At 20.4% G+C, this 24,918-nt stretch overlaps 1 protein-coding gene across 2 annotated transcripts in view; it reads left to right on the top strand.

The window, feature by feature from the left end:
- Nucleotides 1-24,918, top strand: part of LOC117167602 (serine/threonine-protein phosphatase 2A regulatory subunit B'' subunit gamma-like) — a 54,644-nt gene that overhangs the window by 16,428 nt on the left and 13,298 nt on the right. The window contains exons 3-6 of one of the 2 annotated variants that reach the window (XM_033352668.1): nucleotides 4,796-4,946; nucleotides 5,028-5,182; nucleotides 12,568-12,893; nucleotides 24,534-24,747. In XM_033352668.1, coding sequence (XP_033208559.1) covers nucleotides 4,796-4,946; nucleotides 5,028-5,182; nucleotides 12,568-12,893; nucleotides 24,534-24,747 — 846 coding nt within the window. Of the gene's footprint in view, nucleotides 1-4,795; nucleotides 5,183-12,567; nucleotides 12,894-24,533; nucleotides 24,748-24,918 lie in introns of both variants that reach the window. The other variant, XM_033352659.1, reaches the window with a different exon arrangement.

Consider the following 24,918-nt stretch of genomic DNA (forward strand, 5'->3'; position numbering starts at 1 on the left):
AATTAAGAGTTTGACCTTTTTTCTACAATTGAATTTGTTTACGGAATTAACTAAGAATCTCTATTTTTTAATCTTTTGTTTTTGCTTTGCAAATTTACCAACCATATTAATTATTCAAACAATTTTAATTAAAAAATTAAGAGTTTGATCTTTATCCTACGCATCAATTTGTTTTCGAAGTCAACTAAGAATGTCTATCCGATTAATTTTTTCTATATTGCTTTGCAAATTTACAAAAACTTTTAATTATTTGAACAATTTTAATTTAAAAATTAAGAGTTTGCCCTTTTTGTACAAGTCAATTTGTTTACGGAGTCGACTAAGAATGTCTATCCGGTGACTCTTTTCTATAATGCTTTGTAAATTACGAAGCACTTTTAATTATTTAAACAATTTCAATTTAAAACTTAAGAGTTTGGCCTTTATCCTACGAATCAATTTGTTTTCGAAGTCAACTAAGATTTCTATCCGCTGACTTTTTTCTATATTGCTTTGTAAATTTCCAAACAGTTTCAATTATTTAAACAATTTTAATTTAAAAATTAAGAGTTTGACCTTTTTGTACAAGTCAATTTGTTTACGGAGTCGACTAAGTATATCTATTCGGTGACTCTTTTCTATAATACTTTGTAAATTCACAAAAACTATTAATTGTTTAAACAATTTTAATGGAAAAATTAAAAGTTTGGCCTTTATCCTACGAATCAATTTGTTTTCGAAGTCAAATAAGAATGTCTATCCGATGACTCTTTTCTAGATTGCTGTGTAAATTTACAAGATTTATTGATTATTTGAGCAATTTTAATTACAAAATTAAGAGTTTGCCCTTTTTTTGTACAAGTAAATTTATTTACGGAGTTAACTAAAAATGTCTATTTTTTATTCTTTTGCTTTTTTTATTCTTTTGTTCTTGCTTAGCAAATTTACAAACACTATGAATTACTTAAACAATTTTACTTAAAAAATTTAAAGTTTGATCTTTATCCTGCGAGTTAATTTGTTTTCGAGATCAACTAGGAATGTCCATTCGATGATTTTTTTCTATGTTGCTTTGTAAATTTACAAGAACTATTAATTATTGAAAGAGTTTCAATTGAAAAATTAAGAGTTTGCTTTTCTTTTTACGAGTAGGCTGCACTTTTTACCAAAATTAACTAAAAATATCTTTTCGAATATTGTTTTTCTCTGATGCTTTGAAAATCTACAATTATTAATTATTAAAAAAATGTTTATCAACGTATTTATAGCTTGGCTATTTTTCAAGGAAGAGACATAATTTGTTTACGGCATAAACTAAGAATGTTTTTCGATGATCATTTTCCACGTTACTTTGTAAATTTATAACAATTATTAATCATTCAAACAATTTTCATAAACATATTGAGAGTTGGGTATTATTCAAATTTGTTTACGAAGTTAACTAAAATTGTCTTTGTGATGCCTCTTTTCCAGGCTATTTGTTAAATTTACCAGAATTATTAATTATTAATTATTGAAATAAGTTTCATAAAACTTTTCGAATTTCGCTATTTTCTAACGAATTGGGTCCGTTTTTTTTACTAAGGTTTAGTTACAATGCAGCTACATACGAGTTTGCTCGAAGTACTCGCATTCGCCTAAAAATTTGGTCAGATGAGAGGAAAACTGCAGAAAGCCTCTTTTTCTGTTGCAAAATTATTATTTTTTTAAATTCAAAATTCATCTGTTTGGTTGAGTATTTGTCTTCTTTAATTTAAAATTCGAGTATTTCGCTCAAAATGAATTTATGTATAAAATTATATTTGTTGGTAGAAAATTAATCGGTTGGATTGAAAAAAAAAAATTCCTATAATAATTCTTGTTTCAAAATTGATCTTTTTGTTTAAAGATTTAATTATTCTAGTTAAATATTTATCATTTTATTTAAAAATCCGCCAGTTAATTTGAAAATTACTTTTTTTAAACTAAAAATGTCTTTGTTTCATTTTCTGTTAAAAATATTTCTTTTTAGTTTAAAATTCATCACTTTGGTTAAATATTTGTTTTCTTTAATTGAAAATTCAAGGATTTCGTTAAAATTTATGTATTTTGGTAGAAAATGATTCTTATTGCTTAAAAATTTATCTTTTTGGTTAAAAATTCCAGTATTTCAGTTCAATATACATAATTTTAGTTGGAAATTCATCAGTTAGGTTAAAAATAAATTTACTTGGTTGAAAAATAAACTCTTTTGTTGAAAGATAGAAAGTTTATTGATGATTCATCATTTTCATTTTAAAAAATGCATTTCTTTGGATGAAAAGGAATTTTTTACCGAAAATTAAACTATTTTATTGAAATTTTGTTTCTGTTTGGGTTGAAAATAATTTTTTTATACTGAAAATACTATTTCAGTGAAATATTTCATAATTTTAGTTAAAAATTCTTAGTCTTTATAGAAAATTAAAATTTTCTGGTTAAATATTCATAATTTTAGTGGAAAATTCATGAGTTAAGTCGAAAATTATTAATTATGTTAAAACTAAAAATTTATTTATTTTATTTTCTGTTGAAATTCTTTTTTTTTTAGTTCAATATTCATCTGTTTGGTTGATAATTTGTGTTCTTTAACTGAAAATTCAAGTGTTTCGTTGAAGATTAATTTGTGTTGCAAAATTCTATTTTTTGGTGTAAAATTAATATTTTGGTTTAAAAAGAAAATCCTTTTGTCTGAAAATTAATCTTATTGTTTAAAAATTAATCTTTTTGGTTTAAAATTCAATTATTCTTGTTAAATTTTCATCATTTTTGTTAAAAATTCATTAGTTAAGTTGAAAATAATAATTTTTTAAAAATTAAAAATGTATTTTTTTCATTTTTTGTTGAAAAATATTTTTTTTTTAGCCGAAAATTCATCTTTTTGGTCTTCTTTAATTAAAAATTAAACTATTTCGTTGAAATTCATCTATTTTTGTTCGAAAAATTATTTTTTTGATAGAAAATTAATCTTTTGTTTTAAAAAATCTTATTTTAAAAATGAATGTTATTGTTTAAAAGTTCATCTTTTTTGTTTGAAAATTCAATCATTCTAGTTAAATATTTATCATTTTAGTTGAAAATTCATCAGTTAAGTTGAAAATGATTTTTAAAAAATTAAAAATGTCACTATTCCATTTTTTGTTGAAAATGAATTTTTTTAAATTCGAAATTCATCTGTTTGATTTAATATTTTTTATTCTTTAATTTAAAATTTAAATAAATTCGTTTAAATTCATGTATTTTTTTATAGAAATGTAATATTATTGCTTAAAAATTCATCTTTTTGGTGAAAAATTAATATTATTGTTTAAACATTCATCTTTTTGTTTGAAAATTTAAGTATTCTAGTTAAATATTCATAATTTTAGGTTGAAAATTCATCAGTTAGGTTAAACATAAATTTTTTAATCTAAAAATGTAACTATTCCATTTTTTATTGAAAATTCTTTTTTTTTATTAATTTCAAAATTCATCAGTTTTGATTATTTGTCTTGAAATTATTTGATTATTTGTTTGAATAAAAACAATCTTTTTGTTTAAAAATTCCTCTATTTTTGAAAATGCAATAATTATAGTTAAATATTCATCATTTTAGTTGAAAATGCATCAGTTAAGTCGAAAATTATTAATTATTTAAAAACTAAAAATGTATTTATTTCATTTTCTGTTGAAATTCTTTTTGTTTAGTTCAATATTCATCTGTTTGGTTGACAATTTGTGTTATTTAACTGAAAATTCAAGTATTTCGTTGAAGATTAATTTGTGTTGTAAAATTCTATTTTTTGGTATAAAATTAATATTTTGGTTTAAAAAAATCTTTTGGTCTGAAAATAAATCATATTGCTTAAAAATTAATCTTTTTGGTTTAAAATACAATTATTCTAGTTAAATATTCACCATTTTTGTTAAAAATTCATTAGTTAAGTTGAAAATAATAATTTTTTAAAAATTAAAAATGTATTTTTTTCATTTTCTGTTGAAAAATATTTTTTTTTAGCTGAAAATTCATCTGTTTGGTCTTGTTTAATTGGAAATTAAACTATTTCGTTGAATTTCATCTATTCTTGTTTGAAGAATTAAATTTTTTGATAGAAAATTGATCTTTTGTTTAAAAAAATCTTATTTTAGAAATGAGTGTTATTGTTTAAAAGTTCACCTTTTTTGTTTAAACAAATTAAAAATGTCACTATTCCATTTTTTGTTGAAAATGAATTTTGGTAAATTCGAAATTCATCTGTTTGTTTAAAAATTCATCTTTTTCTTTGAAAATTAAAGTATTCTAGTTAAATATTCATAATTTTAGGTTGAAAATTCATCAGTTAGGTTAAACATAAATTTTTTTTAACTAAAAATGTAACTATCCCATTTTTTATTGAAAATTCTTTTTTTTTTTTAATTTCAAAATTCTTCTGTTTGATTATTTGTTTGAAAAAACAATCTTTTTGTTTAAAAATTCCTCTATTTTTGAAAATGCAGTAATTCTAGTTAACTATTAATCATTTTAATTTGAAATTCATTTGTTAAATCTAAAAATATATTTATTTTCCTGTTGCAAAAATTGATCTATTTTGTCGAAAATTTGTATTTTTTGTATGATAATATATTTTAAAATTCAATTATTTCAGTTATATAATTATCATTTTAGTTGAAAATTTATTTATTTACTTTTAATTGACCAAGAAAAATGGACAAACTTGACCAAGAATTTTAAATTGTCCGCCGAATCGTCACTCTCTTGATAATAAATTAATATCACTGACAAAAGTTGAAGGAAAAAATTGGAAATAAATAATTTCAGCTGCCGAAAGATGATGAAATCCTGCCCCAAAAATTGCGAGAAGAGACGCGCGCTCTTTTTTTACAGCGCAGATCTCGACAATTGCTCGATAATAACGAATTAAAAGCCCTTTGGGTTTTATTGGACAAACATCACAGTCCTCCTCTGTCAGGTGACGAGCAATTAATTAATTATGAGGATTTTAAAAAAGTGGGAAAACTGGCGGGACCAAAATGCAGTCTCTATTTTACAGCTGTTGTTTTTGCGAAATTACAACAGGGAGATCCGCATGGAAGGGTCAGTATTATGGCACTTTTTAATTATGTCATGAGAAAAGTTTGGCTCCATCAAACAAGAATTGGACTTTCATTGTACGACGTAACCGGCCAAGGATATCTTCGAGAATCGGTAAGATTTTTAGTATTTTTATTTTATTTTTTTTTTTTTTGGACTTGGACATTTTTCTTCTTTTTTTTTTTTGAGCTGTTTTAAAAAATGGTTTTGAATTTTGTAGGTAACTGAAAACAAGTTTTTTCAATGGCTGATTTGGGGCAGTTAGAAATGAATTTCGAAGCCAAAAAGAAATAATTTTTTAATGAAAAAAGATGCATTTTTTAATAAGGAAATTTGTTTTCTAGTGAAATAAAATTTTTTTAATAGAATAGAATTATTTGAAATGAAAAATGAAATACTTAAAATTTTTGTTTAAAAAATGTATTTTTTATTTAAAAAAAAAAGATTCAATCAACAAATGAATTTTCTTTAAAGTATTTCAATTTTCTAGAAAATAAATGAATTTTCAATCAACCAGATAGTTGAATTTTCGACTAGGAAAAAGTAATTCATTATTTTTTAACTACTAAGCTGAAAGCAGAAAATACATTTATTTGGTTAAACATTTAATTATTTTGTTGAAAAATTTTCTTTTTTGATAGAAAATTCAATGAAAAATTGAAACATTTGGTTGAAAATTCATTTTTTTTTAAATTTCTTTTTGTATAGATATTTTTTTTTTTTAATTCAAAATTAGTTTTTTTAATTGAATGTTATTATTTTTTTTTACTAAAAATTTAACTAAATTTTTTTCCGACAATTTTTTTTATAGACATTTAATCTTTTTGGTAGAAAATTCAATTATTTGTTTAAAAATTCAACTATTTTTCGTCCAAACTTTCAATCTTTTTGGCGGATTTGCTTAAAAACTGATTTCTCTAAATGAAAATTAAACTATTATATTTTTGTTAGATTTTTGTCAGTTAAAAAATCATCTATTTTATTGAAAATTTTCATCTGTACTAGATAATTAAAATTTTTGACTAAAAATTCAACTATTGCGTTAAAAATGCCCTTAATAATGTTTAATTAATAATTTTTGATTAAAAATTCATGTATATTGTTAACAATTATTTTTCTTTGTAGGGTTCTTTTAAATTTAAAATTAATTTTTCTTTCGTTAGAAGTTAGTTTTTTTTATTAAAAAATATGTTTTTAACTAACAATTTGACTAGAATTTTTCTGAAAAATTTTTGTATAGATATTTGATATTTTTGGTAGAAAATTCATTTATTTGGTTGAAAATTTAAGTATTTTCTTGAAAATTTTTATTTTTTTTTTGTTGTTTTAGAAAATTCCATGAAAAAATAAAATATTTGGTTGAAAATTCGTGTATTTTGTTAAAAACAATTTTTTTGCGTAGACATTTATTTCTTGAAATTGAAAATTATTTTTTTAATTAAAAATTTAACTAAACTTTTCTTCCAAAATTTCATTTATAGGCATTCAATCTTTATGGTGGATTTGCTCAAAAACTTATTTCTTTAACTGAAAATTAAGCTATTATAGTTCCTGTTAAACAAAATTTTTTAAGTTGGAAATTCATCTATTTTGTCTAACATTTTTTTTACAAGAAAATTAGACTTTTTGATTAAAATTCAAATAATAGGTTAAAAATCCCATTAAAAATTGAAATATGTGATTACAAATTCATGTATTTTGTTAAAAAATATTTTCTTTGTATGTTTTTTAAAAATTGAAAATTAATTTTTCTTTGGTTGGAAGATAGTTTTTTTTATTCAAACTAAAAATGTAACTAAATTTTTTGTTCAACAATTTTTTTATAGACATTTAATCTTTTTGGTAGAAAATTAATTTATTTAGTTGAAAATTTAACTATTTCCTTGAAAATTTATTTTATTTGCTTAAAAATGTATTTCTCTGGCTGAAAATTAAACCCTTAAAATAATTATTAACATTTTTTTCAGTTAAAAATTCATCTATTTTCTTTAAAATTTGTCTTTTTTTTACATATAAATTTAACCTTTTTGGCTAAAAATTCAACTATGAGGTTAAAAATTCCATTTAAAAAAATGGTTTAAAATGCATGTATTTTATTTGTGGAATTTTTTTAAATTGAAAATTAATTTTTCTTCGGATGAAAATTAGTTTTTTTTGCTTGAAAATTAGTTTCTTTTAACTAAAAATGTAACTAATTTTTTCTCGAAAAAAGTGTGTATAGAGATTTCATCTTTTTGGCAGAAAATTAATTTCTTTAGTTGAAAATTTAATTATTTTCTTAAAATTTTCTTCTTTTTTTAGATAAAAATGCTTGTATGAAATTTCATGAAAAATAAAAATATTTGGTTGAAAATTCATGTATTTTTTTTTTTTTTTTTAATTTCTATTTTGTTAGACATTTTTTTCTTGAATTAAAAAATAGTTTTAATTGAAATTTTCTTTTTTGACTAAAAAGTGTAACTAAATTTTTATATAGACATTTAAACTTTTAGGTAGGAAATGCATTTGTTTGGTTGAAAATTATACTATTTTATTGAACATTTATTAATTTTTTTCGTTGAAGAATCATTTGTTTTGTTGAAATTTTTTTTTATTTTCTTCACAATTTATTTCTCTAACTGAAAATTAAATAAATATTTTTTCTTAAAAATTTATATTTTTTAGTTAAAAACTCATCTATTTTGTTGAAATTTTTTCTTTTTTTTTTTACTAGAAAATTGCCCTTTTTGGAAATTCTTTTTCATGTAGAAAATTTAACTGTGGCTGAAGAAATTAATGTTGTTTATTAAATATTTGTATTTTTTGTGGAAAATTATTCTTTTTGTTTGTTTTTTGAAAAATCAAATTTTTGTTTAAAAGTTACGTTTTTTAATGAAAAATTTATCTTTTTTGTTGAAAATTCGTTATGTTTTTGATTGGTAATAATTTTGTACAGAAAATCTCAGTATTACATTATTTTCTTTAAAGTATTTCAATTTTCTACCTAAATTAACCTTTAAATTAATTTAAAATTAATAATGTAATACTGAAAATGTTCTATAAAAAGAATTAATTTCCAATCAAAAACAACAAATTTTTAACAAAAAAAAAAAGATAAATTTTCAATTAAAAAACTGTAATTTTAAGCCAAAAACTTGAAATTAAAAAAAAAATTAAATTTCAATCAACAAAATTAATTTTCTACGAAAAAATACATATATTTAAGAAAATGCATTAATTTTAAACCAAAAACATGAATTTTTAAGCAAGAATATAATTTTCTAGGATAAAAAGACAAATTTTTATCTAACAAAATTCATCAATTTTCAGTTAAAGAAACAAAAAACAACAATTTTTAACCACATAGTTGAATTTTCGAGTAGAAAAAAAAGAATTTGCAATCATACACGAAATAGTTAAAATTTGCAGTTTAAGAAAATTAATGATCTTTTAAAAAAGAAACAAATTTTCAACCAAAAAGATGAATTTGCAAACAAAAAGATGATTTTTTACCGAAAAAAATAACAAATTTTTAAGCAAAAACATTAATTTTTCAGCACATAGTTGAATTTTCAACTATTATAGAAAATATTAATTTACAATCAATAATTTAATACTGCACATTTTCTGTAAAAAGTATCAATATTCAATAAAAAACATAACGAATTTTTAACAAAAAAGACAAATTTTCAATTAAAAAAATAAAAAATTTAAACCAAGGAGTGGAAATTTCAAGAAACAAACAAAAATATTAATTTTCAATCAACAAGATTAATTTTCTAACGACAAATTTTTAATGAAATACATTAATTTTCAACCACACAGCTGAATTTTCAACAAGAAAATATTAATTTCCAAATAATTAATTTTCCACTAAAAAAAAATAAAATTTCAACAAAATACTTTAATTTTCAAGGAAACAAATAAATTTTCTGCCAAAAAGATTAAATGTCTATAAAAAAAATTTTTGAGAAAAAATGTTGTTAAATTTTTAGATGAAAAAACATTTTTTAATAAAAAAAACTAACTTTTAACGAAAGAAAAACTAATTTTCAATTTTAAAAAATTCTACAAAGAAAAATAATTTTTAACAAAATACATGCATATTTAATCAAATATTTTCATTTTTAATTGAATTTTTAACCTATTAGTCGAATTTTCATCCAAATACTTAAATTTCAACAAAATACTTAAATTTTCAACCACATGAATGAATTTTTTACCAAAAAGATTAAATATCAATAAAAAAATGTTTCAGAAAAAATTTAGTTACATTTTTAGTTAAAAAATATATTTCGATAAAAAACTATCTTTTAACCAAAGAAAAATTAATTTTCAATTTTAAAAAATTCTACAAAGAAAAATAATTGTTAACAAAATACATGAAATTTCGATCAAATATTTAAATTTTCAATTGAATTTTTAACCTAATAGTTAGTGAAAAATTAAGCTATTCTGTTAAAAATTCATGTATTTTGTTAAAAAATATTTTTTATAGATTTTTTTAAGTTGAAAATTAGTTTTTTTGATTTTAAGAAAATATTTTAATTTAATACTAAAGAAGATTGATCTTTAAAAAATATGATATAGTTAAAAAGTAAAAAAAAATTTATTTGTAACAAAATACTCGAATTTTCAACTAAAGAAAAAAGACAATTTTAACAAAATAGTTAAATTATTAACCAAACCAATTAAATTTTTACCAAAAAGATTAAATGTGTAGAATTTTTTTAAACTGAAAATGAATTTTTCTTTGGACGAAACTTAGTATTTTTGATTGAAAACTATTTTTTTTAACTAAAAATTTAACTAATTTTTTTTTGAAATTTTTTTATAGTTGTTTAATCGTTTTTGTAAAAAATTCATTTATTTAATTGAAAATTTAATTATTTTGCTGAAATTTTATTTTTTTTCTTAGTGAAAAATTCATCTATTTTCTTGAAAAGTTGTATTTTTTTGGTACAAAATCTTATAAAAAAATTTTAATATTTTGTTAAAAAAATTTCTTTTTGGGCAGAATTTTTATCTTAAATTAAAAATTATTTTTTTAATTGAACAATTTTTTTGTCGAAATTTTTTTTATAGACGTTAAATATTTTTGGTAGAGAATTCATTTATTTGGTTGAAAGTTGAATAATTTTTTTTGAAAATGTATTTTATTTGCTTAAAAATTTGTTTCTGTAACTGAAAATAAAACTATTATATTGTTTCTTAAAGATTTATATTATTTAGTTAAAAATTCATCTATTTTGTTGAAAATGTTTATTTTTTTACTAGAAAATTACCCTTTTTGGACATTCTTTTTTCTAGTTGAAAATTTAACTGTGGATGAATAAATGATCTATTTTGTTAAATATTTGTATTTTTTCGTATAAAATGAATCTTTTTGTTTGATTGTTGAAAATTCAACTTTTTGGTTAAAAACTAATGTTTTTTAATTAAAAATTTATCTTTTATGTTAAAAAATTCCTTATGTTTTTGATTGAAAATGAATTCTTTTTACAGAAAATTTTCAGTATTACATTATTAGTTATAAATTTATATTTTCTAGTTGAAAATTCAGCTATGTGGTTCAAGATTAATGTATTTTGTTAAAAATGTGTTTTTTTATTCGATAGAAAATCATCCTTTTTTTGCAAATTCATCTTTTTACTTAAAAATTTGTTTGTTTTTTAATAGATAATTAATTCTTTTTAATGCATTCTGTTAAATGTTTGTATTTTTGCGTAGAAAATTAATTTCTTTAATTTTTTTTCTTTCAACTTTTAACAAAAGACATGAATTTTTAATCAAATATTTTGATTTTTAATTGAATTTTCAACCTAATATTTAGTTGAGAATTAAAATATTTGATTCAAAATGCATGTCTTTTGTTAAAAATTATTCTTTTTTTTTCTAAATTTTTTTAAAATTGAAAAGTAATTTTTCTATGGTTGAAAATGAGTTTTTTTTAAATATTTTAAGCAAATAGTTGAATTTATTTTTAAGGAGATTCATCTTCAAAAATACATAATATAGTTAAAAATTCAGTTTTAATTTTTAAAAATATATAATTTTTGAGAACAAAAATTAATTTTTAATAAAATATATGGATTGTCCAATTGAAGAAGTCAAACGTTCAATAAAACATGGCATAGTTAAATTTCCAGTTAACAAAATACTTAAATTTTTTATTTAAAAAATTTCTAACTAAAATTCTCAATTAAAAAAAAATTTTAACAAAGTACTTCTACTTTGTTAACGAAAAAAGAAACTTTCAATTTATAAAAATAATTTTTAATTTTAAGAAATAAATGTCTTCCCAAAAATAATTTTTGTTAACAATTTGTCTACCAAAAAAAAAAAAGAAAAATTTTCAACAAGAGAAATAAATTTTCAACTAAAATAAAAAGAAATTTTAAATAAAATATACTTTAATTTTTGGCGAAACAAATGAATTTTCTGCCAAAAAGGTTAAATGTCTATACCAAAATTTTTGAGAAAATATTTAGTAACATTTTAGTTAAAACAAATATTTTTCAATTAAAGAAAAACTAACTTTTAATTAAAGAAAAGTTAATTTTCAATTTTAAAAAGTTATACAAAGAAAAATAATTTTTAACAAAATACATGGATTTTTTTATTAAATATTTCAATTTTTAATGGAATTTTTAATCTAATAGTTGAATTTTCATCGAAAAAGATTAATTTAAAAAAAAATTATATATTATATCCCTGTAAAAAAATTGTGTTACATTTTTAGTAAAAAAAATAATAATTTTCAACTAAAAAAAAAAACAAAATATCAAAAAAATACTTGAATTTTCAACCACACGAATGAATTTATTTCAGAAAAAATTTAGTTATATTTTTATTTAAGAAATATTTTTTAATAAAAAAACTATCTTTCAGCCAAAGAAAAATTAATTTTCAATTTTTAAAAATTCTCCGATGAAAAATAATTTTTAACAAAATACATGAAATTTCAATGTATTTTGTTATAAATTATTCTTTTTTTTTTATAAATTGTTTTAAATTGAAAATTAATTTTTCTATGATTGAAAATGAGTTTTTTAAAAAGATTTTAAGCAAATAGTTGAATTTATATTTAAGAAGATTCATTTTCAAAAATACACGATATAGCTAAAAATTCAGTTCAAAAATTAATTTTCAATTTAAAAAAAAATATATAATTTTGGAGAGAAAAAAATTCATTTGTAATAAAATACAATAATTGTCCAACTGAAGAGGACAAACGTTCAACCAAACATGGCATAATTAAATTTCCATTTAACAAAGTACTTACATTTTTTGATACAAAAAATTTATCACTAAAATTCTCAATAAAGAAAAAAAATGTTCAACAAAGTAAATATTGTTAAACAAATTTTTTCTTGATTGAGAATTTTAGTCAGAAATTTTTTTGATTAAAAAAAAAGTATAATTTTTCATCTCTAATGTGAGTCTGAGTCCTGAATTGAATAAAATAAAATAAAATAAAAATTGCACTCCCTCGTTAGAATATTTGGAATTTCTTGCAGGATCTGGAAAATTATATTCTGGAATTAATTCCAACTTTGCCTCAATTGGAGGGATTGGAGAAGTCCTTCCACTCGTTTTACGTTTGCACGGCGGTGAGAAAGTTCCTTTTTTTTCTCGATCCCTTGAGAACTGGAAGAGTTCGCATACAAGATATTTTGGCTTGTAGCTTTTTGGACGATCTTCTGGAATTGCGGGACGAGGATCTGCCGAAGGATTTGCAGGAGGCCAATTGGTTCTCGGCGCCCTCGGCTCTCAAAGTCTACGGACAGTATCTCAATCTCGACAGAGATCACAATGGAATGCTCAACAAGGAGGAATTGTCCGGGTATGTATTATTATCAAAAAAAAAAATAAATAAAAATAGTCATTCAGATTATTTTTTAATGAAACTAAATAAAATTATTATTTTACTAAAAATTTAGCAGATAAAATATCAAAATATTTTATTTCCTTTCTTTCGAAATTTTCGTGTACTTTTTCATTTCTTAGGAATGTGTTTTCAGGCCTTAAATAAATGTCTTTTCAGATTTTTTTAACAGGAAGCTTTTCGTTGAAAACTGAATTATTCTGTTGAAAATTCGACTACTTTGTCAAAAAAATTCACCTATTTTGTCAAGTTTTCGCGTTTCTTTTTTTTTTGCTTTTTTTTTTTTTAATTAAGATTCTTTTCGGTTGAAAATGCAACTATTTTGTTGGAATTTTATGTATTTTGTTGACTTTATATTTTTTTAAATAAAATTAATATTATTGCTTGAAAATTCATCCTTTTGGTTAAAAACTGAACTATTTTGTTGAAAATTCATCTATTTTATTAAAACATCACATTTTGTTCAAAAATTCTTGAAAAATTAATCAACTATCTAAGAAATTCAACAATTGTGAAAAAATAGAATTTTTTTACAAAATTCTACCATTTGATTGAAATTTCTTGTATTATGTTTAAAATCCGTCTTTTTTTTGTAGAAAATTAAGAATCTGACCTGAAAATTATTCTTTTTTGGTTGAAAATGAATTATTATTATAATTAATTGATTAATTAATTAATCATTATAGTTATTATATATATATATGTATATATAACCATAATTATAATTAAAATAAATTATTATTTTACTAAAAATTTAGCAGATAAAAAATCAAAATATTTTATTTCCTTTCGAAATTTTTGTGTACTTTTTCATTTCTTAGGAATGTTTTTTCAGGCCTTAAATAAATGTCTTTTTAGATTTTTTTAACAGGTTTTTGAACCTTTTCGTTGAAAACTGAATTGTTCTGTTGAAAATTCGACTACTTTGTTAAAAAAATTCATCTATTTTGTCAACTTTTCGTGTTTTTTTTTTTTTTTTTTTGAAAATTAAAATTCTTGCTGAAAAATTCACCTTTAGATTAAAAACGGAATTATTTTGTTTGAAAATTCATTTATTTTCTTAAAACATCGTCTTTCTTCGTAGAAAATTAATCTTTTTTGTGGAAATTACTTATTATGGATGTAAATTCCACTATTTTATGAAAAATTAATCACATATCTTTTGTTCAAAATTTGTTTGTTTGTTTATTTTTGTAGAAAATTAAGATTTTTGGTTGAAAATTAATCTTTTCGGTTGAAAATGCAACTATTTCGTTGGAATTTTATGTATTTTGTTGACTTTTTATTTTTTTTTTATAAAATAAATATTATTGCTGGAAAATTCATCCTTTTGGTTAAAAACTGAACTATTTTGTTGAAAATTCATCTATTTTATTAAAACATCACATTTTGTTCAAAAATTCTTGAAAAATTAATCAACTATCTAGGAAATTCAACATTTGTGAAAAAATAGAATTTTTTGACGAAATTCTACCATTTGATTGAAAAATCGTGTATTATTTTTAAAATCCATTTTTTTTGTAGAAAATTAAGAATCTGACCTGAAAATTAATCTTTTTGGTTGAAAATGAATTATTATAAATGAAAATTTAACTATTTCTTAAAAAATTAATCAATTATCTAGGAAATTCAACAATAGTGAAAATTTTTTTTTTTTACTGAAAATTCAACTATTTCGTTGGAAATTTATTTATTTTGTTTAACAAAAATTTTTTCGTTTTTTTTATAAAATTAATATTATTTCTTGAAAATTCATCCTTTTGGTTAAAAACTGAACTATTTTGTTGAAAATTCATCTATTTTATTAAAACATCACATTTTGTTAAAAAATTAACCTTTTTTGTTAAAAATGTATTATTATGGTTGAAAATCCCTCTATTTCCTGAAAAATTAATCAACTATCTAGGAAATTCAACATTTGTGAAAGAATAGAATTTTCTCACAAAATTTGACCATTTGATTGAAAATTCATGTATTATGTTTAAAATTCGTCTTTTTTTGTAGAAAATTAAGAATCTGACCTGAAAACTTATCTTTTTGGTTGAAAATGAATTATCATAGATGAAAATTCAACTATTTTCTAAAAAATTAATCATCTAGGAAATTCAACAATAATGAAAAATTAATTTTTTTTGGTGGAAATTCAAATATTTCAATGGAAATTTATGTATTCAACAATTTGGTTGAAAATTAATATATTTTATTTAAAATTTGTCTTTTTGGTTAAATGTTTACCCAAAAAGAAATTTTTTTAAACAAAATTTGATGAATTTTCAAACAAACATTTTAATTTTTAATGGAATTTTTAACCTAATAGTTGCATTAATTATTAAGCTTAAAATCCCATTAATAATTTAAATATTTGATTAAAAACTCATGTATTTTGTTAAAAATTATGTTTCTTTGTAGAATAAAAAAAAAATGAAAATTAATTTTTCTGTCATTGAAAGTTAGTTTTTTTATTGAAAACATTTTTTTAACTAAAACTTAAACTAAATTTTGTTAAACAATTTTTGTATAGACATTTAATCTCTTTGGTTGAAAATTCATTCCTGTGGCTGACATTTTTTTCATAATTGAAAAATTAGTTTTTTAAATTGAAATTTACTTTTTTTACTAAAAATTGAACTAAATTTTTGTATAGACATTTCATATTTTTGTTATAAAATTCATTTATTTGGTTAAAAATTTAGCTATTTTGTTGAAAATGTTCTTTTTGGTAGAAAATTCCATGAAAACTTGAAATATTTGGTTGAAAATTCATGGATTTTATTTTTAAAAATTTTCTTTTTGTGTAGACATTTTTATCTTGAATTGAAAATTAGTATTTTCAATTGAATGTTATTATTTTTTTTTCACTACAAATTTAACTACATCTTTTTGCCGAAAATTTTCGTTATAGACATTTAATCTTTTTGGTAGAAAATTCAATAATCTGTTTTAAAATTTAACTATTTTTCGTCCAAACTTTCATTTATAGACATTTAATCTTTTTGGCGGATTTGCTTAAAAACTTATTTCTCTAACTAAAAATTAAACCATTATATTTTTGTAAAATTTTTTTAGTTAAAGATTCATCTATTTTGTTGAAAAATTTTCTTCTTCACTAGAATATTATCCTTTTTGGCTAAAAATGTTCTTTGTAAGGTTCTTTTAAATTGAAAATTCACTTTTCATTCGTTAAAAGTTAGTTTTTTTATTATTAAAAAGATATGTTTTAACTAACAATTTAACTAATTTTTTTCTAAAAAATTTTGGTATAAAATTTAATCTTTTTGGTAGAAAAATTCATCTATTATGTGGAAAATTTTTCTTTTTTTTTTTTAGAAAATTAGACTTTTTGGTTAAAAATTAAACTATTAGGTGAAAAATGCCATTAATAATATTTGATTAAAAATTCATGTATTTTGTTAAAAATTATTTTTCTTTGTAGGGTTCTTTTAAATTGAAAATTAATTTTTCTTTTGTTGAAAGTTAGTTTTTTATTTAATTAGTAAATATGTTTTTGGTTAAAAGAAATTTTAAATTAAAAACTCATTTTCAATTTAAGGGGAAAAAGAATTCAAACCAAAAAGAAAGTTTTTTTAACAAAATAAATGAATTTTCAACAAAATAAATGTATTTTCAACTAAAAAAAAATTTCAACAAAATACTTAAATTTTTAACGAAACAAATGAGATTTCTGCCAAAAAGATTAAATGTCTATACAAGAATTTTTGAATGAATCTTATACTAGAAATATTATATGCCTATAAAAAAATGTCGACAAAAAAGTGTAGTTAAATTATTAGTAAAAATAATTTTTAATTTAAAAAAATAATTTTCAAATTCAAGAAATAAATATCTACCCAAAAAGAAAGTTTTTTAACAAAATAAATTAATTTTCAACCAAAATAATCTGTCTGAAAAATTAAGAATCTGGCCTGAAACTTAATCTTTTGGTTGAAGATAAATTGTTATAGATGAAAATTTATCTATTTCCTGGCAAATTAATCAACTATCTGGGAAATTTAACAATAGTAAAAAAAATGATAATTTTTTATTAGGAAATTTAACCATTTGGTTAAAAAAGTTCATGTATTTTGTCGACTTTTCGTGTTTCTTTGTTGTTTTTTTTTGGCTAAAAATATAATCTGATTACTTAAAAATGATTAATTTTATTTGAAAAATGAAATATTTTTTTTGAAAAATTTAACTATTTTTTATTAGTGAAAATTCAATTTATTTTTTAATAAAAAAATCATTTGTTTCACAGAAAATTGAACTGTTCCATTTTTCATCATAAATTCATACTTTTTTTAGTTAAAAACTTAACTATTTGCTTCAAAATTAACTATTTTATTGAAAATTTACGTATTTTGTTCAAAATTTGCCTTTTTTTTTAAAAAGATAATCTTCTTACTTGAAAATTATTCGTTTGGTTAAAACACAACTTTTTAAGTTAAAAATTCCACTATTAGTTTCAAAATTTCTGTATTCAGTTAATTTTTTTGTTTTGAAACAAAAATTTCGAGCTTGAAGATTCACTTATTTAAAAAAAAAAATTTGGTAGAAAATTAATTTTCTTACCAAAAAAATAATCTTTTTGGTTGAAAAATGATATTGTTTCCGAGAAAATTCACGTATTTTCTTAAAATTACGTTTTTTTTTTAGAAAATGGAGATTATTGCTTCAGTTTTCATATTTTTGGTTAGAAAATTAATTATTTATTGAAAATTCATCTTTTAATAATTAAAAATTTAACTATTTGGTTCAAAATGTATGTATTTTGTTGAATTATTGAAATGGTTCTTTTAGCTTGATTATTATTTTTTTTTTTTGTAGAAAATGATCTTGTTTGAAAAATTTCTTTTGTTTTTATTTGCAAATTATTTAAAGATACATAATTTTACTTGAAAATTTAACTCTTGGTGAAAAACTGAACAATTTTTTGTTGAAATTTCGATCTGTTATTGCGTAGAAAATTAATTTTTTTAATTGAAAATTTCAATTTCTTATTGTATCTTATCTTTTTCAGTTGGTTTTTCCAAAATTGAACTATTTTGATCGAAATTCGCTTTTTTGGTTGAAAATTAATTTCCATTTGTGATTATGAATGCATTTTTTTAGAAAAAATTAAGATTCTTGTTTAAAAATTCATATTTTGGTTGCAAAATAATATTTTTCGTTGCAAATTCAACTATTTGGATAAAAATGAAATATTTTGATGAAAAATTGAACTATTTTTTAGAATTTTATAATTGTTCTATTTTTTATTGTAAATTTCTCTTTCTTAGTTAAAAATTCAACTATTTGGTTAAAAATTCATGTATTTTGTTTAAGATTCGTTTTTTTGTTGTTTGTAGATAAGTAAAATTCTTGCTTGCAAATTAATTATTATGTTTGAAAATTCAACTGTTTGTTTAAAAATTCATGTATTTTGTCGACTTTTCGTTTGTTTTTTTCTACAAAATTAAGATTATTGATTAAAAACTGAAATATTTTGGTTGAAAATTCATGTATTTTGTTTAAAACTCGATACTTTTTTGTAGAAAATTAAGAATCTGGGCTGAATATTAATATAATTGAAAATTCAGCGATTTCATGCAAAATTAATCAATTATTTAGGGAAATCAACATTTTTGGAGGAAAAATAATTTTTTTTTTTATTAAAAACTGTATCATTTGGTTGAAAATTCATGTATTTTTTTGAAAATTCGTTTCTTTTTTTTTTTTTTTTTTGTTCAAAAGTAAGATTCTTACTTGAAAATTATGCTTTTCGGTTGAAAATTCAACTATTGGTTTGGAAATTAATAAACTTTGTAGAAAATTCGACATTGTGGAAAAAATCCTTTTATTTTGTGGTTGAAAATTCAACTATTTGGTTAAAAATTCATGTATTTTGTCGACTTTTCGTTTTTTTTTCCTACAAAATTAAGATTGTTGATTAAAAATTTATATTTTTAGTTAAAAACTGAAATATTATGGATGAAAATTTCACTATTTCCTGAAAAAATAATCAACTATCTTGGAAATTGAACATTTGTGAAAAAATATCTTTTTTTGTTTGGAAATTCTAACACTTGGTTGAATATTCATGTTTTTTGTTTAAAATTGTTTTTGTTTTTTTCGTAGAAAATTAAGATTTTTGTCTCAAAATTAATCTTTTCGGTTGAAAATTAAACTATTTCGTTGGAAATTGATGTATTTTATCGACTTTTTGTTTTTGTATTATAAAATTAATATTCTTGCTTGAAAATGAACTATTTTGATTGAAAATTCATGTCTTTTATTAAAACATCGACTTTTTGGTACCTAAAAAATTATTCAACTATCCAGCAAATTCAACGTTTGTGAAAAAGAAATAGCATTTTTGGTTTAAAAATTAAAGTTTTTGCTTGAATATTCATCTTTTCAGTTAAAAAATGAACTATTTTGGTTGAAAATTCATTTCTTTTATTATAAATTCGTGTTGTTTTTGGTAGAGAAGTAATTATTATCGTTGAAAATTGCACCATTTTCTGACAAATTAATTAACTTTTCAAAGAAATTCAACAATCGTGTAAAAAAATCATTTCTTTATTTTGAATATTCAACTTTTTTTTCGGTAGAAAATTAAGATTATTGTATGAAAATTCATCTTTTTGGTTAAAAACTGAACTATTTTGTTGAAAATTTTGTATTTTATTCAAACATCGTCTTTTTTTGTAGAAAATTAATCATTTTCGTTAAAAAATAATTATTATGGAATCTTTTTCGTGTATTTTGTTTCAAATTATTTTTGTTAAAACTTAATGATTATGGTTGTAAAATCCACCACTTGCTGGAAAATTAATAAAATTTGTGGAAAATTCAACAATTGTGGAAAAAGTCTTTTTCATGTTTGTTGAAAATTTATATACTTTGTTATAATTTTTTTTTTTCTAGAAAATTAAAATTCTTCCTTGAAAATTCATCCTTTTGGTTAAAAAGTGAACTATTTTGGTTGAAAATTCGTCAACTTTTTCGTAGAAAATGAATCTTTTTTTGGAAGAAAATTAGTCTTTTTCGTTGAAAATTAATTATTATGGCAGAAAATTCCACTATTTCTCGAAAAACTAATCAACTATCTAGGAATTTCAACATTTGTAAAAAACAAATTTTTTTTAATTCAACCGTTTGGTTGAAAATTTATGTATTTTGTTAAAATTTCCTTTTTTTTTTGTTGAGAAATGAAATTTTTGTTGGAAAAATAATCTTTTTGGTTAAAAATTGAACTGTTTTTGTTGAAAATTCAACATTTTCGTTGGAAATTTATGTATTTTGTTAATATTTCGTATTTTTTGGTAGACAATTAATATTTTTTATTGAAAATTAATGATTATGTTTGAAAATTCCACCACTTCGTGACAAATTAATCAACTTTTGTAGAAAATTTAACAATTCTGAAAAGAATCCTTTTTTGGTTGTTAAAATTTCAACAATTTGGTTGAAAATTCATGTATTTTGAGACATTTTTTTGTAGAAAATTAAGATTCTTGCTTGAAAATTCATCTTTTTGGTCAAAAACTAAACTATTTTTGTTTAAAATTCATGTATTTTGTTAAAACATCGTCTTTTTTTCGCAGAAAATTGATCTTTTCCGTTAAAAATTAATTATTTTGGTTGGAAATAACACTATTTCTTGAAAAACTATTTATCTTTGTAGAAAATTGAACAATTATGGAAAAAATCTTTTTTTTTTTTGTAATAGAAAATTAAAATTCTTACTTGAAAATTCATCTTTATGTTAAAAAATGATTCTTCTGGGATAAAAATTCATGCTTTTTTTCTAAAAATTCAACTATTTTCTTCAAAATGAATCTACTTTGTAGAAAATTAAACAATGAAAAAAAAGTATCTTTTTTGTTGACTAACTCTTTTTTTTATCTACAATCAAAATCTATTTTGGTTGAAATTTTTGTGTGAAAAATTGATCTTTTTTAGTTGCTAATTAAAATTTTGTTGTTGACAATTCCTTTCTTATTCCATTGAAAATTAATTATTTACCTGAAAATTGAACTTTTTTTTCAGTTGAAAATTAATTATTTGACTGACAAATTAACTATTGCATTTTTGGAGAGAAATTTATCTTTTTTAGTTTCTAATTACAAATTTTTTGTTGAAAGTTTCTTTCTTTTTCCTTTGAAAATTAATTTTTTAACTAAATATATCATTTTTTGTGGAAAATTTATGTTTTTTAGTTGCAATTTAAGTTTTTTGTTGACCATTTCGTTCTTTTTCCACTGAAAATTAATTATTTACCTGGCAATTTCACTATTGCATTTTTGGCGGAAAATTGATATTTTTTAGTTACAAATTAAAATTTTTAAATGATTTAATAATTAATTAATAATTTATTTTATTTTTTTAAAATTCGTATATTTATCCATGGAAAATTAACTTTTTAACTGACTATTCCACGTTTTGTCGAAAATTTATCTTTTTTAGTAGCAATTTTATTTTATACAAATTTCTTTCTTTTTCAGTTGAATATTAATTATTTACCTGGCAATTAAACTATTGCATTTTTTAAGAGAAATTTATCTATTTTAGGTGAAAATTCCTTTTTTCCGTTGAAAATTAATTTTTTAACTGACTTATCAATTTTTTGTGGGAAATTTATCTTTTTTAGTTGCTAATTAAAATTTTGTTGTTGAAAATTCGTTTCTTTTTAAGTTGAAAATTTAGTTTTTCCTGTTAAAACTGCCTTTCTTTTTCTGTTGAAAATGAATTATTTAACGGAGAATTTAACTATTATATTTTTGGAGAGAAATTTATCTTTTTTAGTTTCTAATTACAAATTTTTTGTTGAAAGTTCCTTTCTTTTTCCGTTGAAAATTAATTTTTTAACTGACTTTATCCATTTTTTGTGAAAAATTTATCTTTTTTAGTTAAAAATATAATTTTGTTGTTGAAAATTTCTTTCTTTTTCCGTTGAAAATGATTTTTTTAACTCAATTCCATTTTTTGTGAAAAATGTATCTTTTTTAGTTTGCAAATTTATTTATTTATTTCTTTTTCCGTTGAAAATTAATTCTTGTTTAATTAATTAATAATTAATAAAATAATTTTTTTGTTAAAAATTCCTATATTTTTCGGTGTAAAATCAACTTTTTAACTGACTATTTAACTATTGAATTTTTGGAGAGAAATTTATCTTCTTCAGTTTCTAATTAAAAATATATTTTTTTAAATTCCTTTCTTTTTCCGTTGAAAATTAATTTTTTAACTGACTTAACCATTTTTTGGGGGAAATTTATCTTTTTTAGTTGCAAATTAATTTTTTTTGTTAAAAATTCCTATCTTTTTCCGTGGAACATTAATTTTTTTTTCATTTTTTGTGAAAAATTTATGTTTTTTAGTTGCAAATTTAGCTTTTTCCGTTAAAACTTCCTTTCTTTTTCTGTTAAAAATTAATTATTTATATGAAAATTGAACTATTACATATTTAGAGGGAAATTGATCTTTTTTAGTGTCTAATTAAAAATTTTTCGTGGAAAATTCTATTTTCCTTCCGTTGAAAATTAATTTCTTAACTGAATATCCATTTTTGTAGAAAATTTATGTTTTTTAGTTGAAATTTAAATTTTTTCTTAAAAATTCCTTTCTTTTTCTGTTGAAAATTAATTTTTTAACTGACTTCCATTTTTGGTGAAAAATTTCTCTTTTTTAGGTGCAAATTCAATTTTTTTGGTTAAAAATTCGTATCTTTTTCCATGGAAAATGATTATTTTTTAAATTAAATATCCATTTTTGTGACTAATTTATCTTTTTTAGTTGAAAATTTAATTTTCTCTTAAAAATTCCTTTTTTTTCTGTTAAAAAATAATTTTTTAACTGGCAATTTAACTATTGCATTTTTGGAGAGAAATCGATCTTTTTAGTTTCTAATTAAAATTTTTTTGTTGAAAATTCCATTCTTTTTCCGTAGAAATTATTATTTTTTTAACTAAATATCCATTTTTTGTGGAAAATTTATCTTTTTTAGTTGAAAATTTAATTTTTTCTTAAAAATTCCTTTCTTTTTCTGTTGAAAATTAATTTTTTAACTGACTTCCATTTTTGGTGAAAAATTTCTCTTTTTTAGGTGCAAATTCAATTTTTTTGGTTAAAAATTCCTATCTTTTTCCATGGGAAATTATTATTTTTTTAATTAAATATCCATTTTTGTGACTAATTTATCTTTTTTAGTTGAAAATTTAATTTTCTCTTAAAAATTCCTTTTTTTCTGTTAAAAAATAATTTTTTAACTGGCAATTTAACTATTGCATTTTTGGAGAGAAATTTATCATTTTTAATTTCTAATTAAAATTTTTTTGTTGAAAATTCCATTCTTTTTCCGTAGAAATTATTATTTTTTTAACTAAATATCCATTTTTTGTGGAAAATTTATCTTTTTTTAGTTGAATATTTAACTTTTTTTTTAATTCCTTTCTTTTTCTGTTGAAAATTAATTTTTTAACTGGCAATTTAACTATTGCATTTTTGGAGAGAAATTTATCATTTTTAATTTCTAATTAAATTTTTTGTTCAAAATTCCTTTCTTTTTCCGTTGAAATTTAATTTTTTAACTATCAATTTTTTTGTGAAAAATTTATCTTTTTTAGTTGCAAATTCAATTTTTTTTTTTGAAAATTCCTATCTTTTTCCGTGGAACGTTATTATTTTTTTAACTAAATCTCCATTTCTTGTTGCAAAATTATCTTTTTTAGTTAAAAATTGAATTTTTTTGTTAAAAATTCCTATCTTTTTAAGTGGAAAATTAACTTTTTAACTAAATATCCATTTTTTGTGGAAAATTTATCTTTTTCTGTTGAAAATTAATTATTTAACTGACAATTTAACTATTGCATTTTTGGCGGAAAGTTGATATTTTTTAGTTGAAAATTAAAATCATGTTGTTAAAAATTCCCTTTTTTTCGTTGAAAATTAATTTTTTAACTGACTTCCATTTTTTGTGAAAAATTTATGTTTTTTAGTTGTAAATTCAATTTTTTTTGGTTGAAATTTCCTATCTTTTTCCGTGGAAAATTATTATTTGTTTAACTAAATCTCCATTTTTTGTGGCAAAATTATCTTTTTGAGTTGAAAATTGAATTTTTTTTTTTTTAAATTCCTATCTTTTTAAGTGAAAAATGAACTTTTTAACTAAATATCCATTGAAAATTTAATATTTGTAACAAAATTCCTATCTTTTTCCGTGGAAAATTAATTTTTTAACTGACTTTTCCACGTTTTGTGGAAAATTTATCTTTTTTAGATGCAGTTTTATTTTATCGTTAAAAATTCCTTTCTTTTTCCGTTTAATATAAATGATTTAACTGGCAATTTAACTATTGCATTTTTGGAGAGAAATTTATCTTTTTTAGTTTCTAATTAAAATTTTGTTCTTTTTCCGTTTAAAATCAATTTTTTAACTAAAAATTTAGCAATTGCATTTTTTCTGAAAAATTGATTTTTTTTACATGGAAATTAAAATTTTTTAGTTGAAAATTCAACAACTTCGTTGAAAAATTCGTCTTTTCCAGTAGAGAATGATTCTTCTCGGAAAAAAAATTAATTAATTTTTTATTAAAAATTAATCGGTTTTGGTTTTAGATACGGTACCGGAACCCTAACCGGAGTTTTTTTAGAACGAGTTTTTCAAGAGTGCCTTACTTACGAAGGAGAAATGGATTACAAGACTTACCTGGATTTTGTCCTTGCTTTGGAAAATCGCCACGAACCTCAGAGTTTACACTACCTCTTCAGAATTTTGGACATTAATAATAAGGGATACCTCGACACTTTCTGCCTCAATTACTTTTTCCGAGTGAGTATCCATAATTTAAAAAAAAAAATGTCTGACTTGACCGGAAAACCCGGGAATTTACTTCTGATTGCAGAAAAATTCAAGTTTTTATTAAATATTTTAATAATTTAGTTTAATTTCTAAAAGTTATTTTTACCTTATTTTTTGTTTGGAAATTCAACTTTTTTCTTG

The sequence above is a fragment of the Belonocnema kinseyi genome, chromosome 1 (assembly GCF_010883055.1).
Source record: "Belonocnema kinseyi isolate 2016_QV_RU_SX_M_011 chromosome 1, B_treatae_v1, whole genome shotgun sequence".
Classification (NCBI taxonomy): domain Eukaryota; kingdom Metazoa; phylum Arthropoda; class Insecta; order Hymenoptera; family Cynipidae; genus Belonocnema; species Belonocnema kinseyi.